General features: G+C 34.2%; 1 protein-coding gene across 1 annotated transcript in view; it reads right to left on the reverse strand.

Annotated features, from left to right (window-relative positions):
• Positions 1-20,571, reverse strand: part of CARPB (Carbonic anhydrase-related protein B) — a 757,151-nt gene extending 736,580 nt beyond the window's left edge. The window contains exons 1-2 of the mRNA XM_069834212.1: positions 20,568-20,571; positions 20,063-20,113 (exon numbers count right to left, since the gene is read on the reverse strand). Of these exons, the coding sequence (XP_069690313.1) occupies positions 20,063-20,113; positions 20,568-20,571 (55 nt within the window). The remainder of the gene's footprint in view (positions 1-20,062; positions 20,114-20,567) is intronic.
• Positions 20,572-21,053: the final 482 nt, after the last annotated feature.

The raw sequence follows: 21,053 nt of genomic DNA on the forward strand, positions 1-21,053 counted from the left end.
CCTCGTCCCTAGGCCAGCCCCCTACGTGCGTTGCCAGTCGGCGTTCGGGGAATGCTAAGGAATAATGACGAAATGGAAAAAGTAGACGAAATGATATACAGGGACATCACTTTATTTTTACCAACATTTTTAACATTAACCTGGCTATACTCGGAAACACTGTTACCCCCTTCCATTACAGGAGTTTGGAGTTGCTAGTGCAATTATGTAAACAAATCATTTTACTAGCTATAGGAGGAGAGAAAAGTAGTGTATCCATTTATGTTACAGGGAAATACAGTGTTACGATTTTCAATTTGATCATTACTTTTACAGTATTTTATCAAAAAACAGTAGAATAGTAATTTTTTTTTTTCACAAACTCAACTCTTCAGGCGGTTATATTCATTATGTAATGTCTACTTCATTCAGCATATTACTAACCTAATTTATTCCTGAGAATTTTGTGAGCACTTCCGTAAGAAACCCCAATTTCTACAGCTAACTTCTTGGCCGACTTATTAGGACCTCACTGCATCCTTTCTCTAGCATCTTCTACAGCATCTTCTGTCACCTTTGTTCGCCATATTACACTTTTCTTCCTCTCTGTACACTCTTTTGCTCTAAATTTATCTACCAGATTACTGACATTTCTACGAAAATAATATGTAATGATATAATCAGGAAATTGTGAAAAGAAAAACTGTTGTTCACATTCGGTTATATTGTAATTCCAGTTTCCGCCATCGTCCTTCATACCTACAAACAGTAAAACAAAACTCTTGTTTAAATAATGCTGTTAAGTACCGTACCATATTATAGGCTACCGTACTTTCGGCAACTCTAATCTTCACTTGTGCTCAGTCCACACAGATAAATTCAGTTATGCTACACACGATACCTATGTGAAAATAAACTTCAATAATATAAGTTCTTTCTTCTGTAGAAAATGCAACATATTTCTGAAACACACTGTACTCTGTACTGTTTATTTCACTGCTAGCAACAGCGGCCGTAAGTTTGTTTGACTGACGTTAGCAAGGACATTAGTGAAAGGGGTGGGAGTCAAGTACATTTAGAAACGCAGGTACAATAAAAATTGAAGTAAAAATAAAATGATGTCCCTGTAGATGCCTAATATGGGGGAAAACGGGAGGAACCTGAGAAAAACTCCAACTGCGACCTTGTCCGCCACCATTGTTACTATGGATTTTCAATGAAAAATCCCAGACGTGACCAGGACACGAATCCCGACCACCTGCGTGAAGGCCGAAGGTTCACCATTCAGCAACTGCAGTTTAAATCCATAAATTTATTGTTTCTACGAGAGTGCGTAAAGTTGTATTTTACCCACTGTTATCAGTGCGTAAAGTGAGCCTTTAAAAGGCTAATGCGTAAAAAGCGAGTGATCACTTTATGCACTGCCAAAGAAAATGCAATATTCAATGTACAAACTTCATTCAATAAGATATTAATGCATTACCTCGATTTTTCATGACGTAAATTTACACGTAACACAAGTATTCTAAATAACAAATTAAACATACATATTTACATATAATATGAATATTTGTTTTATTTGTTCAGTCTAATTGACTTATCAATATTTTAAAAACAACAACAAATATTTATAAATATAAATAATTCATTGAAGTTAAAAGACTTACTGCTAACGTTTTCGTCTATTTGGCATCTTCAGGCAAATATTCAAACAATATCATATGGTATATTAATTACACCTCAAGAAATGACAGGATGAATTTCATACTTGAAGTGTCAACATCACACATGCTAGATAGTTTTTTGTTTCTCCTGAAAATTTATGTTTTTAGACTATGGTTGTTTTCCCAAAAACCCCTTGAATTGCACTTACTTTCCGTATATTAAGTTTGAGTACTAAATTTTTAATATCGGGCTCATTGTTTTGACTTACCCTGTACTGTTACAGATTACACATTTAAATGCATGGTTGAGGCATCCAAAACAAAATTCCAAATAATATGTTGAAGGTAATGACTGTTTAAGACCTTATTATAATATTCTAATCTGATGTCACCGCATAACAGACAGTCTATTTGATCTCTACAACCAAATTCCATTTTGTGTAGAACATCATATCTGTATATGTACAACCGCATGAGTGACGTTACCTGGTAGCGGATTTTATTCCGTCGCCATCTGTGAGACTAAATTGAATAACATTTTTATTATTTCATGTAGGGAATGATAAAACCACGACGTATTGTTCCAATCGATGACTGCTTCCCGAATTCCCAGCCACGTAACGAATTAATAAAAAGTGAAGGTATGTTTCAAAAGTTAATATGCTAATTTTCAAAGCCTTCTGATACATGCAGGGGTCAGTGAACACTGACTTTTGTTACTATTATAATTGCGATTTTTTTTCTACTGGAGTTGTAATGTTAAGGGTTTTATTTCTCCCTGTGTAATTCAATTCATTTTTGTTTTTAACTCGGAAAGAGAATCTTTTGATCCCTGGAGGGCAGTAACTTCTCAATGTGAGTTAGGGCTGCCGTCTCTCTCTTACACATTGTACTACAGAGCTGCTTCTCTACTCTGGAAAATCGTAAACCTGGCCCAGTGCAACACTACAGGGCATTCAATATCCGGGCACGGCCATTCTCCGTATAAACAAGACGCCAGATCATTCCCGCGCATAGATCATTTGTCACGTTTTTTTCCTTTATAGTTTTATTCTAGCCATTTCTTTACATGAGGATGTGAAAAGAAAACTCTTATATATCTCTCACACACTATAGAATTTGTACGAGGTAGTAAAAAAAACGGAACAAAAATAATTTATGTATTATGGGCTTTCTTCTAAAGATGAAGGTGTTAGTGAAATGTGGCCTTTGGACAAAGGAAATTCAAGACTCCAGTAACATTCGATCGATAAGCTATGGATCATATATATTCCCAACACAGATGCGTCCTCCTATTGTTTATATCATAGGTACTTAAGTTCGCTGTTAAAATTAATGTTTTTCTTTCTGTTTCAATATGAAGTCAATAAATACTCGGATCGCATATTATCTCATATAAAGACGATACGTAGGCTATAGGCTACACTGTGTGCTTTTGTCTTTTTGTCATTTCGGAAGTTAAAAATAAATTTACTAGATTTCAAAGAATATGCGGAATAATTAGAACAATAAGTATCATTAAGTGAAAACCTGTGGAAAAATTAACGTAATTTGTAAAATGTTGAAATAAGTATTGAATAAATGATATGAGATTAAATACAAAATAAAAATCCATTAATATTCAATTAGATGTAAAAAAGGCAAAAATATTGAATTGAAAAAGTCTGAAATATTATTAATATGTTAAGAAAGAGTCAAAATAAAATAAAAAATAAACTAAACACTATGGCAACAAATTTTATAACTAATAAAATAGAATTAGAATTCCTTAAGAACTGAAAAACAATCATGTAACCTTAAACATTAAACCGAAAGAATGAAGAATAATTATTGAAACATTGTTAAATTTATAAATTAAAACATTTTTAGTTGGTTATTTAACGACGCTGTGTCAACTACTACGTTATTTAGCGTCGATGAGATTGGTAATAGCGAGATGATATTTGGCGAGATGAGGCCGAGGATTCGCCATAGATTACCTTGCATTCAGATTACGGTTGGGGAAAACCTCGGAAAAACCCCAGCCAAATAACCAGCCCAAGCGGGAATCGAACCCGCACCCGAGGACAACTTCACACCGGCAGACAAGCGTCTTAACCAACTGAGCCACGCCAGTGGCTTAAATTAAAACTTATGACGGAAATGAAGTAAATTACAGGAAATAAAGTTATTACTATTATCAACAGTAATCTCACTTGACTAGAGGTTTTGATTTATCTAGAGAAAATCAAAACTTGAGTGGGATTTACTTGCCTACTGCACGGTTAGAAGAAAGTATAGGCTATAAAGATTAGACTAAATAAAGTACTCTAATACAGTAAAATATTAATTGACTTACTAAAATATGTATAAACTGTCTTGAAATTGCATTATTGTACCATCTCATCATTACAAATATTCCGCTAGATAGCAGTAGTGTGTTGTGATCAGCTGTTCTCTTGTTACAAGTTGTGCCAAATATACAATCTTCATTGAACTCTATACCGATTACTAGTCAAGATGGCTTTGTTGAATCAGTTTCATTTTTATTAAAACAGTTACATTTCACTTCAATTATCAATATATAGCTATTAAACTTTATCTGGCACGTGACTATCTATAATCTCATACAGCAGAAACTATAACATAGCCTAAATAATATAAACAAGGTAAATGATAGAAAAGTTTTAATTAAAGATGATGAAATAAACATGAATGATTTCAAAAGGTACAATTATTGAAAGTACAATGTTGGCAAACGAAGAAACAAATGCTAGAGAAGTGATAAAAACACACAAATGTAAGGAAGGCGTTAAAAACAAATGCAAGGGAGGTGATAAAAACAAATGCAAGGGAGGTGATAAAAACAAATGCTAGGGAGGTGATAAAAATTGTTGGATTAGTAGCCATGATTTGTTGAAATGCTTCGTTCCGTTCCGTTTTATTGGTCAAAAAATAGTACGATATAGTGAAAGTGTAATAGTCAATGTAATCACTTAGTAACAATTATTCCATTCACTTGTATTTTAATTGGGATATAAAAGTTATTTAAATATTAATTTTAAATTAATTGTGTTATATTTAATAACAAATCAATAAAACACAAGTCACTCGCCCAACTCTTCAATTCAAACAAATTTAAAATAAAACCAGCGAACACAAAACAACTTAAATTATATAAAACATGAAAGAAGAGCACACAGAAGTAGACTATTTAAATTTAAATCATGTTTTATATAACGACGCTCGCAACTGCCGAAGTTATATTGCGTCGCCGGTGTGCCGGGATTTTTTCCCGCAGGAGTTCTTTTACATGCCAGTAAATCTTCTGACATGAGCCTGTCGCATTTAAGCACACTTCAATGCCGTCGATCTGGGCCAGGATCGAACCCGCAACCTCGGGCACAGAAGGTCAGCACTCTACTGACTGTGTCACACGGGCCGACTATAGAAGTATTTAAAGAACATTTAACAATAAATAAGTAATTTGTAAAAATAATGAAATCATTACACATTTAAATAAGAATTTTTAAAACAATGAAGTATTAAACACTACAAAATAATTACTATCAAATACGAGAAAAATTCGTACCGGCACCGGGAATCGAACCCAGGACCTCTCAGCTCTGCGCCCTGAGCGCTTTTACCAACTGAGCCATGCCGGGACACGATCCACGGCGCCGGCCGAACCCCTCTCGTAATGTTATTTTACAGCATTACTGCCTGCATTTGAGACGATACACGTCATATATGCAGGAGCGCATATTTTAAATGACTTTGTGGCCATATTCAACATCAATTTCATGACAACTGCTAACGGTTTAATACATCAAATATTCATATGTATGAGGTCTCGCCCACCTCATTGAATATTACATTACTAATATGAATTACTCTATAACAGATGTTGAATATGGCCACAAAGTCATTTAAAATATGCGCTCCTGCATATATGACGTGTATCGTCTCAAATGCAGACAGTAAGGCTGTAAAATAACATTACGAGAGGGGTTCGGCCGACGCCGTAGATCGTGTCCCGGCATGGCTCAGTTGGTAAGAGCGCTCAGCGGGCAGAGCTGAGAGGTCCTAGGTTCGATTCCCGGTGCCGGTACGAATTCTTCTCGTATTTAATAATAATAATAATAATAATAATAATAATACAATAGACTAATTCATATTAGTCATGTAATATTCAATGAGGTGGGCGAGACCTCATACATATGAATATTTGATGTACTAAAAAATAACTCTTTAAATGCTCTAGTAGTAGTTGGGTTTAAGGGAATTCGTCACAAATTTTTCGTCGTCGTTACAATTGGTAAGCCTATATTCTCCACAGGTGTATATTTGTCAAAGGTGATTTGGTAACAATTTTAATTGGTCACAAAGGATTTATTGGTAAAAATTTGAATTGCAAATTGAATACCTATTGAATTAATTGACAATAATTTAGTTAGTCGCATAGTAAATTTCCTGTTATTTTACTGTAAGTTTCCTGATATATTATGGCCCAATTTTCGGAGATAGTCCTGAATGTTTCCTTCCTCTTATATTGTTCGTAACTTAAGACGATGCAAGAATTCCTGCTCTTTCTTTCCATCAGTATCAGTATAAAAGGGAACCACTGACTTCGTGTCTTCACACGTATTGTCTAAAGCTGTAGCAAGATTGTTGGCCCAGATTTATATGTTTCATCTAGTTCACCATGTCTTCACCATCTAGTTCAAAATTCAGGAACCATCTATCACCTTCTAAGATTTAGCATAGCCCTACCTTTTTATTTCTATTTATATATTTCTCTCATTATTTTTGCATTTGTGCTTTTTGTATTTATATCTGTAATTTTACTTCTATATCTTATTTCCTCTTCTCTCTGCATTTGTTTCTGTAGGTACATGACAGTACACAAATTATTAGAATTACAGACTTGTACCTGATCTGTGAAGTTACATAGGTAAGAACACACCTATCTGAACAGAATCAATGTAATCACTAACACTTGGCTCTTTTTCACCCACATAGTAAGCCTATCTTTCTGACAGTCAACAGAAGCGAGAAGTGATAGAGAGAACTCATTGTTCATACACTTCTAAGAATATTTTGCTGGTGATAAAACTGTAAAAGCTATCCTTCACAACATTCTCCAAATGTTAAAGAAGATAAATTCGTATTCATTTATGCCAAACTAAACAAGATGAAATTAGATTTTTATCCATCTAGATTGGGATAATTGCAGCGTGGCATTTGTGTGTTTCGATCTATCGGCAAAGTCTTGAAAGAACGTATATTTCCTAACGAAAACAAGTAAATGAAGAATGTAAATTGTATGCACAAGGTTCAGGAGAAAGAGAAACATCTTTGTTAATCGCACAGGGAAGGAACTTACACAGATATTTCATTTCATGCAAATAGGCCTACCTTTCCAACTGCATGTACAGGTAAAGAACTAACGAGCTGTGGCATAATTTTAATCAAACTAAAATTGACTTTCTGAAAGAGAACATGATTGAATGTGATTTCACTACAACGAAGTAACTTGATCCCAACTATGAGTTTCGAGGCTTTAACGACTCGTGGTGGAAGATGTCTCCAATAATATTCAATCCTGTAGGATTTGTGGTGCATGCATAGAACTAGAGATCATATCTCTCTCTCTCATCCGATTCCAATCAGGGTTATTTTACCGCTGCTCTTCTGTCGTTTAGTTATCACTTCTCTGTCTTTCGAGCATTAATTCAGTCCTATAGAAACGTTGAAGTAAATAAGTGCCGATTAAAATTACATGTATAATTACATTTTAATTTAACACGTACATCGATTCATCAGATTCAAAAACCTCATTAAACAATATTTAAGGGATAGTTTATGGTGTTACGGTTACTGTTATTTTAATAATAGGACGTAGTGATAATATTACATGGGAGTTGGAGATTGAAATTCTAATTGTATACAGGTTGTTTCCGGGCTAGTGTTACAAACTTTCAGGGATGATGGGGAAGAGTACATATATCAATTTGAGATAAGGAACCATGGTCCGGAAATAACCGAGTCGAAAGTTACACGCAAAAATAGCATGTAGCATTAGTAGTTCCGAAGATATATATATATATATATATATATATATATATATATATATATATATTTGTAATGAATAAAGAAAGAAATTAAATTTAAGGAAAATTGAAATCAAAGTTTAGTGTTATTTAAAAACTGTGTTCACCACAACCTTAAAATTTGAAAAAGCACCTGAAAAAGTCCATAAATGCGTATTAAAGTTTATGTAATAGCCTATATTGTTCGCAAATCAAAGAGTATTGTAAAGGGAAAAATAAAAATTTATATTAAATATAATTATATTAAAATTATATTATAAAATTATATATATTTTAAAATCACGGGAAATTGCAGTCAGAGATGAGCGTCTGTTACAAATAGTGCACATTAGGCTTAAAAATGGCGTCGCAGTCGCTGAGAAGGTAAAAAAGACGCATTAAATAGTATTGAATTTCTTTAACATTTCAGAGACTACGTCAAAGGGTTTTTTTTACTGCTTTTCATTATATTTATACTACGTCTTTCTCAGAACACCCTAAGTCCACAGATTTGTACTTTTACGGTCTTACTAATAAACCGTGTAGGCCTATAAGTTTTTATACCAGACTTATGCAGAGCTGAGACAGAAAACGTTACTAATAAACCATGCATAAGCGATGGACGTATAAAAATCTGTAACTATAAAATGGGAATTGCTTTGCAGTAGTTATATACACGAAAACCCTTGTTTAAGCGTTGTACATAGAGAAAAAATGGCCGTCCCTCTAACAGCTGTTCGTATCGACTGCCATTTTATGATGATGGTTACCTTGTAACCACAGAAGAACAAACCAAAGAGCGCAGAATAATTAGAATAATACTGCTGTAGCTTGTACTCTTTGATCAAAATATAGTGTGGTAATCGATGAGAGTCAGTTGTACTATCGATACTTAACACGGAACACCAGAGCACTCTACCGGATGCAATAGAGAACCTCAGATATTCTATCACCTTTCGGAATGAAGTAATGACGAAACTATGATGTAGCTGTGTAACAGCTATACTGTTATACGCGATATTTGTAGTGATTATTAGTAAGGAATTTACACACGACTTATAAACTAGCTACTCATTGTATAGACTAAGTATAAGACAGTTAAACGTCTGTATAAAGAGTTTTTATTAGTAAGACCGTTAGAGTAGACCCAATTACATCTGCAACTTCTTTCTCGAAAAATTTCCGACATCTTTAATAGATATTCGAAGACGTAAGGTATAAGGATTAATAATACTCAAATTAGTAGCTATTTAGGCTTATATACTTACTGGCTTTACTCATATTATAAAGTATATATGGTACTCTAAATAATAACGCAAGCTTCAAAGTAAGCACTGAGCCGTGATATTCAAATTCTGAAGTTATAAATTTTCAGTAATGAGGAAGTGATTTTCAAAGTATCTTCATTAGTAAGGCCGGAAATTGGATTTCGGTCATAACGTAGTATTATGGAGTAGATCGGCCAGCTTATTCATTAAATATATGGATAGGCCTATACGTTTTGAATGCTGAACCAAGTGAAGGCTTTTAGTGTCAATATACTTAAATGCATAGATTCAAGCGTAGCAGGCTTCAATAACATCATTGATCGTGTTCATAAACGCAGAGTGCAACAGGCCCAGTAATCAGGTTCTACAGAGTGGGCATTCAATGTTGATCATTCTAAACTGTGGGTTATTGTGTTGGAGTATGCGATATGGTAATGTGTAAGTCTGAAGTTTGGACATAGTCGTGTTAATGTAGCATAATCCCTTCATCGTTCTGAAATACTTAGCTGGGTTAGATATCCACTGTAATGATAATGATTTTAAAATGTGACGGCTAATATAACTGTGAACTATTATATTAATTAAAAGTATACGTACATTTATATATAGTGTAGACGTAAAGGAAGTCCTTATTGGAAGTCACTAATAAATTTAGTATAATATCTATATTAATAATAAATCTGTAGCCAAAATTTTTCTGGTAATTTTCGATTTTCCAAAAATAATTGGTCCTAACATATATAATTAACCACCCTGAAACCGAAAATCGCATTTTTGAAATTTTTGTTTGTATATCTGTCTGTATGTTTGTTACCTTTTCACGCGATAATGGCTGAACCGATTTATATGAAAATTGGAATATAAATTAAGTTCGTTGTAACGTAGATTTTAGGCTATATGGAATTCAAAATACTTTATTTAAAAGGGGGGTTATAAGGGGGCCTGAATTAAATAAATCGAAATATCTCGCTTATTATTGATTTTTGTGAAAAATGTTACATAACAAAAGTTTCTTCAAAAATGATTTCCGATAAGTTTTATTCTTTACAAAATTTTGATAGGACTGATATTTAATGAGATAAATGAGTCTTAAAATTAAAATAACGCCAACTAAGACGGTGCAATGAATTAAGAACAAATGACTTCGTCTATAAGGGGCCTTGGACAACAACAATCGAAACAGGGGTCTTGGACATCAACAATCGAAAGCTATTAAACATAGCCTACAGAGAATGTTTCTGTGTTTGTATGACGTAATATCAGAAGCTAAATTAACCGATTTGTATAATTAATTATTATTTCACCATTGGAAAGTGTAGTTTCTCTAGATGGACATAATGATATAATGTTGTTACAGTAACGTCTGAGTAAATCGAGGACAGGTAAGATTAAAATAGCTTCTTATGCACAGAAACTTTGATAGGCTATTTTGTACATTCGTTTTCTGTATTTCTTAAAATAATATGTATGTACACTCATTTTAATCTCGGAGAATTAACGAACAACGAGAGTGTATTGATTTAGTATGCAGTAATAGTACGTGTAAAAATACATATATGCAATAAATGCAATGCAAAAAAAAATTGGGTAATGAGCGAAGCAGATTATCTAGCGCTGTTGTAAAAGTTGTTCCCTGGATCAAACGTCCTATTTTAATTATGCAATTACTTTATATTTATTTCTAACAGGTGCAGCGGAGCGCAAGGGTACGGCTAGTTAATGAATATATATATATATATATATATATATATATATATATATATATATATATATATATATATAACTAGTGGCTTGTGCAGCAAATGCTACAAACTAAGTTCATTAGACGTTCAAATAAACTAATTGATTAACTAGTGGACTTACTCGTGTTAATTATGTAAGATTTGTCCGGATTACAGCTGTTTCAGTGCTTACCGCACCATCCTCAGCAAAAATGTTACATAATTAACACGAGTAAGTCCACTAGTTAATCAATTAATTATATTCAAGTGTTAAAAGTAGTGTACGCAAGATTCAGAATGGATTCAAATAAACAATTTTCAGATTTATTTTCAATGAAGAATACCAGACATTCTGAAAGTTATTTGCTTCTATAATAATGAGAGATACTCTCTCTCGAGCCAATACTGAAGAGAACCACACATATAAATATCTACACCACACCGCCATTAAATATATGAAAAATACCCAACCTCACTTGATTAATAACTGTAAAAATATTTGATTTTTAATAATATTATTATCTTATGTAAGTTTTATAGCTTTCAGTAACATAGACTATGTATACTATATAGCCGCCACTCCGTAAAATATAGAAATAAAAATCTAATTTAAGTTATTCTCTACATCTACTTATATAACCCCAAAACGTTTTACTTTCATATCATCAGTATAGCATTAATATGTATAATTAATGAAAAATAGTCACATCATGGCATTAACTACAATGATATTTCATTTCTAATGGTAATAATGTCATCAAACCACCTCAAGTTTTGTAGATTTTAATATCCAATACACAGCTGTACCCAGAAAATTACACACCACAGAATCGAACCTGTAAATTATTTTTAGTAAGTTAAGTTTTTAATAACCAATTTAATTTGAGCTCTAAATATGTCAGCATTCTTGCAGATCATACCCTTCGTGTAATATTGTTTACTGTAGCATGTGTTTTGTTTTATTCTGAAATGCAACACGGCCGACATGATGCTCGCTTCGCTTCTCCTTTACAAAAAAGCGAAGGGAATATCAAGTCGGCCTGTGAATGCTATTAGCTAGTTCTCAAAACTGACGACAGATGGATTTTGGAAAATAGGAAAATTATGTTTAAAAATTGACATTTCACTGAAAACTACTATTTTTCCGAAAAACTTTCAGTTCCAAGCTTCAAAATGAGGGGTCATTTATTAAAATCCGTCCAGCCGTTTTCCCGTAATTTCCATTGCCAGTTCAAATTATATATGTAGATTATATTAACGGTTGTACTGTATGGTTGTGAAAATTGGACTCTGACTTTTAGAGAGGAACAGAGGTTCAGGGTGTTTGAGAATAAGGTTCTTAGGAAAATATTTGGGGCTAACAAGCAAACGTTCTGATGGGGGCAGATAAAAAAGTTTTTTTTTTTCGTCCATCATGTTAATACCTAATGGCAAAAGAAGTGCTTATACAAATTTTGGCCACTCCACCGCAATTACGAGGGCCGTAAAAAATAAGTTCGCTAACAGAAAAAAAAACACAATTTCATTGGACAAATTTATTGGAACGGACACAGCAATTGTTGAGCTATTTTTCAACATATTTTCCATCGGAATTGAGACATTTCTCATCTCATGGAATCGACAGAGAGAGGTGCAGACGCAGTCAAACGCTGGTTCCGATCTGAGGCGGGTGACTTCTACGACACAAAAAATTATCCTATGGTATGACAAATGTCTCAATTCCAATGGGGGATATGTTGACAAGTAGCGCAACAATTCCTGCATCTGTTTCATTAAATATTTCTATGCAATTGTGCTTTTTTATATAAACGACCCCAGGGAAAATCACTTTCTGGACGGCCTCGTAATTGCGGTCGAGTGACCAAAATTTGTATAAGCACTTCTTTTGACATTATTAACATGGAGGAAGAAAAAAAATTAACTTTTTTATCCTCCCCCATCAGAACATTTGCTTGTAAGAGGGATGAGAATGGAGAAAGTTACACAGCGAAGAACTGCAGGCATTTTATTCTTCACTTGACAAAATTAGGAACATTAAATCCAGACGTTTGAGATGGGCAGGGCATGTAGCACGTACAGGCGAATCCAGAAATACATTATAAAGTGTTATTTGGGAGGCCGAAGGGAAAAAGAAAAACCTTTGGGGATGTCGAGATGTAGATAGGAGGATAATATTAAAATGGACTTGAGGGAGTGGAATATGATGGTAGAGACTGGATTAATCTAGCTCAGAATAGGGACCGATGGCGGGCTTATGTGATGGCGGTAATGAACCTCCGGGTTCCTTAAAAGCCTAAATATTAATGTATATGAGGCGTTCCTTAAGAGAAGGGTGAGCCCGCCAAAGGTCGAATTTTGTGTTTTTTACTCCTTCGAATATTTAAGACACATATCTGCAACATAATCCTGGCAGACGTTGGCGGGCTCGCCCTTACTACATCGAAATTGTCATTATTTGTAAGGTTGGAGAAACTGCGTAGTCTGTGACAGGTTCATAATATTAATATTACTCCGTACGAGAAGGGTGAATACTCCACTCTGCCTGAAGGTGCGCGCCATTCATTGTCTCAGTGTTGTTGTAACCACACAGACGAGTACAACCGCAGTGAGGAATTACGTGTATTTATGGATATTGTAATAGCTTATTATGAGTAATAGTCACAGTGATAATCAACAAGGCATATGTGGTTATTGTAGGAAACGTCACAGGCATGTCGAAAAATGGATAAACGTACAAGCAAAGATTAAAAGGAACAAAGGTGAATCGTACATTAATACGAAAACATCTCGACATGTGCAAACTCGCGGTATAGGCCCGCATTAGTTATGGAGAAAATTCAACCTGTATTTCGTCATATCTGGGAGTTGGGTGATTTGACCTCCAGAATGCCTATATTCCTAAGCTCGTAACCAATGTTGATGTGAACAGATGTCGCATTAAGAACAGGCCGACCTCTCTCAGCTGGTTTTGCCAAAGAGGTATGTCACGCCAATAGAGCTCACTTCTGAGAAATTAAAGGATCTGAAAGCTCGCCTTATCTATGCGCCAAGAACGTTTCTGGACTACGTTATCAGTAAACAAAACGTGCAACTAGCAGTGACCGACTCAAAGGAACATCTTCATGAAGATGATGCATTGGATTATTGACCCCTCTGTTCCCAGAAGAAGTGAGACCACTTTTGATAGCAACATGACAGGCGTCTACTTATTTATTTTTATTAAAGATTTCAGACACTTTGTAAATGTTTTATTTATTATTATTATTATTATTATTATTATTATTATTATTATTATTATTATTATTATTATTATTATTATTATTAATGTTTGTCACTGTTGAGTTCATTCTGAAACATGGGTATTTACACAGAAATCTAAAATTAAAATAAAGAGTGCGAAAATGACATTTCTGAGAAGTACAAAAGAATGCACAAGACTATGCCAGCTAAGAAATCAAGAAATAAGGAACGAAGTAGACATTTATGCCATAAAATATAAGATAAAGATTACCGATACAAATGGTTATAACATATAAATAGATTGTCAGATACAAAACTATCTAATTTAGCCTTTCAATACAACCAATGGGAGGGAGAGATGTTGGAAGACCTAAAAAGCGTTGACGAGCTCAACTGTGAAGTCGAAATAGGCATGTGTCTAATACATGAGGTGAAGAAGAAGAAGAAGAAGAAGAAGAAGAGGAAGAAGAAGAAGAAGAAAAAGGTAATGAGTTCTGGTCGTTCTTATCTGGGATTAAAACAACACTACCTGCGATCTTCATTTTACCACTGCTTCTTTACAGCCATACATCCTTCTCTTTGTCTCCGAATTGCCAATAACGTTTAATTATACCATAAAGAATGCATTGATAATTGATGGACACACATCTTATCTCGTTTTGAACTAATCTATATTTCTAGAGACGACTGTACCGAATCCGACCTAAGATATAAATGCTTTTCTTCCCGCAACCTCTGTAAGCTACCCGACACAAATAAAGAATGTAATGTCCTTAGTAGAAAGCAATGTTCCCTCAAACACTAGTGACCTCCAGGGATGGACTGCAGTCTCTCCACTTTTCATTCTGACTTCGTTCTCTGTGGACTTGATTTCTGGCCCTTTAAGAAGATGGGTGCGCTCTGCACAGCCTAATCCGAAAGTTACAAGCGGGAAGTGAAATAGAATTCTGTTGTTAGGGACCTGCGATTTTCATATAAACAGTAAGTGTAAATTCTTCTGGAGAGCCAGGAAGTGTTTCAGAAGTTGTATGGATGAGCATTTATTGTATATAGGTTGGATTAGCGCTGTGGGAAAGTCCACTCCTAAGAAGAATAGACTAACGTGGACTGATTTACGTAATGAAAACATATTCGTCAATATCTCATATATTGTAGAGCGTGCATGTAATTACATCATCTATTTCCTTCCACCTAGAAGAAAGCGTAATTTTTTACCGCCTTTAATATTACAGTGTTAAAAATTTAATGTAATATATTTTTATTATTTGACACAAATTACATATTTGCGTGTCATTCTACATGAAACTGCTTGTTTTGTATTTATTTTTGCTTCGTAATCGATTCTTGAAGAAGTATAGCATAGAGTTCAGGAGAAAAACGGCTATTCAATAAGTACAAATTCGAATTGAACATGGTGAACAACTCCAAGCAGTGACAAACATATTATCATAATACCGGGTGGTCAAACAGTAGCAGTACAGCCTATTATTTCAAAAGTTGAAAGAAAAATGAAACATTTAAATACACCAATGTGAATTGGGTAAGAGGGCCCATCTTTTGGGGTATTACACAAATATGGCAATCATCTTTAAGTACACCATTTTGAATTTACGTCAATGTTTTTCAAAGTGAGGAGTGTTACAAACTTTCAGGGATGATGGGGAAGGGTACATGTATCAATTTGAGATGAGGAACCCTGGTCCGGAAATGACCGAGTCGAAAGTTATAAGTAAAAATAGTTGCGTGGAAATGAAATAATTCTATTCCTCTGTACACCTTATTTATGTGTATTTATCTGTACATCTTACACATAATGTATTCATCTCACGTTGTTTACGTTGTCTACTTACAGTATTCCGTTCAGTGCGCTGTCTGAGGGATGGGGACAGGAAACTACAATAAAGCAATGCAGATAGCATTTGTAACGGACATGGTCGGTCCTGATATCCACGTCTGTAGACAGCAGTGTATATGTACAAGTTGCAGTGTCCAGTCGATCAGTGCTAGTGAAATGGAGGAGTACACGAGAGCGGAATAAGCAGACCTGATTTTCGAATACGCATGAGCCAATGGGAACAGTAGACAAGCTCACAGATTATTGTATCGTGCAAGTACCCACGTAGGAGACATCCGGCCCATATCATTTTTCCACGACTCTTCCAGAAGTTAAGGGAAGGAGGGCACGTGGTGCCAAATTACAATTCCATTTCCACACAACTATTTTTGGTTCTAACGTTCGATTCAGTCATTTCCAGACCATGGTTCCTGATCTAAAATTAATAATGTGCCATTTTCCCATCATCCCTGAAAGTTTGTAACACCACCTCGGAAACAACCTGTATATAAAACAGTACCAGAATTTTCCCATGATTTCATTCCTGTAATCAGACTTCACCTAACTGGTTTAGTCGTTATTGACATATAAATTTTACACTGGACTGCTAAATATGTATTGTTAAATGCATAACTCCAATCCATAATCCAGTCAGCAGACGCTCGCAGAAGCACTTCTGGTGAGATCTCGCTGCAGGACTACATAATTCTTTGTTGCAGATGGTGAATATCATGAAATTTTCTCTGCGCACACGATAAAGTTGGACGAAAATAACGCCTAAACCTTAAGAGTGAGGTGAAATTTGATTACAGGAATGAATTCGTGAGAAAATTCTGGTAGTGTCTGATATATCACAAGCGCCCTTCTCATATATATATATATATATATATATATATATTTTAAAACTACCATTAATGCACAGAGATACAGGGATGACATAGGGCCTACTCGTACCATTCTTTGAACAGTTAACCGACATTGAATGACAATCAGGGAATTTCCAACAAGACTCTGCTACGGCGCATACAGCTGATGAGACGTTAAATTTAATTTAGAAATTTTTTAGAAGTTAGGAACATTAGTAAAGAATTATGGCAGCCACGTTCCGCAGATCTGTTTGCGAAATAAAGTGTATGCAACGAACCCGCACACATTAGGAGAATTGAAAAAAGTATCAGGCGTGAAACTGACTCTATATCAGAAGATGAACTAATACGTGTAAATGTATATTTCATAAAAAGATGCCAAAATCTTTGACTGAAGGAGGACAACATTTCCAGCATCTCATGTTATAAGGCACGTGATTATTTTTCTTTGTAATTTTAATCAATTGTACATGGTCATTTTCATTGTACATTGTATATTTGTACTAATTTGGCTGCGGGGGGGTAACATCGGTTGCTATCCCCGGCCGCTGTGCAGCGGGGGTTTTGCTTTCGATTTTCCGGGAACTGGGCTATCATTGATTGCTATCGCCCGCCGCCGTGCAACGGGCGACTCGACAGCGAAAGGCACTGTAGTAAAATATTATAAAATTTATTTGACAAGTAACAAAAGTATAGGCTAGGCTAAAGAGATTATTACTTCGCACCTAATAGCATTGTACTCACTTTTAATATGTTCTGCTGTGAAATTTTTTCTGTCTCTGTGGCTTAGATTACATCATTCTCAGAGATTCACCTTTTGTTGTTTTTTAATTTGATACAAATAAATATCATTACTTTTCCATGACAATCAAACAATAAGGGCTGGTTTAATTTTATGGCCTGTTAAAAATTTAAAAAATCTCAAGATGATATACTGTATGCGCTTAAAAATTCGCAATAAGAAGTGTCATGATGAAATTACATTTACAATTTTCATTTGCTATTCTTTAAACCGCACGTTTATATTTGCACATTACACAGTTTTATGTCCAGATTCCACAATATAATACCAAAAATTCTCGAGTTATATTAATAACTAGCCGTACCCGTGCGCTCCGCTGCACCCGTTAGAAATAAATATAAAGTAATTATATAATTAAAATAGGACATTTGATCCAGGGAACATTCGTGCTTGATAGATGGATAAATCGTTTAATATGTTACTTAATTTAAATTGTATTTAAATAATTAAAATGCGATCATTTTTGTCCAGAGACCACTCATTTGGTGCAATAACAATTCCTTTAACATGTTTCTTAATTTTTATTACGTGCAACCATAGTTTAATGAAGATTGACATCATTTAGATTTAATGTGTACATAAACATTATTTTAAGAAATACAGGAAACGAATATTCAGAATAGCCTATCAAGCTTTCTGTGCATAAGAAGCTATTTTAATCTCACCTGTTCTCGATTCACTCAGAAGTTACTGTAACAACATTATAACATTACGTCCATCTAGAGAAACTACACTTTCCAATGGTGAAATAATTAATTACATAAATCGGTTAATTTAGCTTCCGATATTACTTCATACAAACACAGAAACATTCTCTGTAGGCTATGTTTAATAGCTTTCGATGGTAGTTGTCCAAGGCCCCTCATAGACGAAGTCATTTGTTTTTTATTTCATTACACCGCCTTAGATGGCAGTTATTTTAATTTTAAAACTCATTTATCTCATTACATATCAGTCCTGTTAAAAATTTTCAAAGAATAAAACTTATCGGAAATCGTTGTTAAAGAAACGTTTGTTATGTAACATTTTTCACAGAAGTCAATAATAAGCGAAATATTTCGATTTGTTTAATTCAGGCCCCCTTATAACCCCCCTTTTAAATAACGTATTTTGAATGCCATACAGTATAAAATCTAAGTTACAACGAACTTAATTTATATTCCAATTTTCAACAGTAATTTCACTAGACGTTTTGATTTATCTAGAGAAAATCAAAACTCGAGTGGCATTTAATTGACTATTACACGATTAGAAGAAAGTATATAAAGATTAGAAGTAACGAAGTACTTCAATACAATAAAATATTAATTGACTCACGAAAATACAACTGTCTTCAAATGTATTACTGTACCATCTCAACATTACACATATTACGCTAGATGCATGCTAGATGGCAGTAGTGTCTTTATACAGACACTGTAATGATTACTATTCAATAAATCTTAATATTAAACGTAGTGTCTTTATACAGGCACTGTAATGATTACTATTCAATAAATCTTAATATTAAACAATCTCTGTTACGTGACTATCCATAATATCATATAGCAGAAGTTCTTTTTATCCTATCAGAGCAGAAGCTATAACATAACCTAACTAATATACACAAGTGTTAGAAAAGTTTTAATTAACGACGATGACATAAAAAATAAACATGAATAATTTTAAAAGGAATAATTAAAGGAATAATTATTGAATGTACAATTTTCAAATTTGTATGTGGTTGGTGGTTCAATTGATGTCATATTGGACGTGTGCGTAATAGAAGTGGAACTCGTTGATTTAGGCCTACATAGTGTATTCAACTTATTCAGAATTTCCGAATGAATAATTTTAAAAGGAATAATTATTGAATGTACAATTTTCAAATTTGAATGTGGTTTGTGGTTCAATTGATGTTATATTGGACGTGTGCATAATAGAAGTGGAACTCGTTGATTTAGGGGCTACATGGTGTATTCAACTTATTCAGGATTTCCGAATGGTGCTCTTCACTTATTTGTAAATCGGATTTCAGAAGATGCATAGGTATGATCAGTGATTTTTATTAATTCTTGTTCTTGAATGCCAATGCGAGTCATATTTGAAACTGCTGTGCATCGACTGGAGTAGTTTGTAATTTTATATATATTTTTGACGTCCAGACCAGCGGAGTTTCAAATGTTGGCAAACAAAGAAACAAATGCTAGGGACGCGATAAAATTAAACAAATGCTAGGGACGCGATAAAATTGTGCGATAAGCAGCCATGATTGGTTGAAATACGTCCTTTCGTACCGTTTTATTGGTCAAAAGTAGTATGACGTAGTAAGAGTGTAATAGTCATCGAAACCGTTCAGCCATTATCGTGTGAAAAGGTAACAAACAGACAGACAGACAGACAGACATACAAACAAAAATTTCAAAAAGCGATTTTCGGTTTCAAGATGATTAATTATACATGTTAACACCAATTATTTTTGGAAAATCGAAAATTACCAGAAAAATTTCGCCTACAGATTTATTATTGTTATAGATATAGATTTTCTGACAAAACAACATTAATAATACAATCACGAACTATCCCTAAAGATTATGTAAGCTTAAGGATAAATTATTTCGTGGCTATATCTTCTTACCTGATATTCCATCGTACGTCCACCATTCTTCCCAACTCACTCCCGAGATACCTGCAAGAGAAATAGCAGTCCTTAGAGGAGGTTCAACATTGAAATGGACGACATAAATCCAAAGCAGAGCACAGCTCCCTACTTGATAAGTTCGACAACATTCACTGTCTTCTAGGAATTACAATTTACAAATTGCAGCTGGCGACGTGAATTCAAGCACTCACATTACGAGGAGCTCCCTCAACAGTCTAACGATTTACTGCAAACACATATATTTCCATAGGATTACTAAAGAAAATCCTTATTTAGTACAAGATGGACCGTAATCTGGTTTAGCTATTTCGTTGTTTTTTTTTATTAATTAATGAATTAATTTCTGTATTAAATAATAACATTACTGTCACAAAGCAGATGTAAACAAATAATTTCCTATTATATCCTTACATTTTATAAGTTTCATAAAACTTAATTTCATTTGTTATTATTATTATTATTATTGTAGGTGAGGACGAACCCATTGCACTGCGACCATCACATGTACAAACTATAGTGAGGATCACGTAAGTGTAGTTCCTAAGGGAGTTAAGTGAGATGTGGTCCACTTTGCAATAGGTCCTCTCTACGAAAATGTACAACGTTTAGAAATGTCCACATAGAAAATTCGTCCATTCCTTAAAAATGACCTGACCTGAAAAGGTCCACTGTCAGCAAGTCCTACGTTTTAAAATGTCCACAAATAAATTCGTCCATTTCGCAAAAATGTCCGACAAGGAAAACTGCAAGGAATGAGCCGAGAAATTGATTGTCATTTCAATTATGTTACGTAATACAAAAGATACATCAATTATTCATCTTGAGGGTCACTATATAATTTCAAATGATATGATATCGCTCTAAGATATCGAAAAATACCATCCCTATCTTCGTAATCTTGGTAACTACCGACAATGTTGAAAATTCTCGCTTGATTATTGATGTAGGCTACCGTTTACTTACTGGC

This window comes from Periplaneta americana, chromosome 9, assembly GCF_040183065.1.
Source record: "Periplaneta americana isolate PAMFEO1 chromosome 9, P.americana_PAMFEO1_priV1, whole genome shotgun sequence".
Taxonomy (NCBI): Eukaryota; Metazoa; Arthropoda; class Insecta; order Blattodea; family Blattidae; genus Periplaneta; species Periplaneta americana.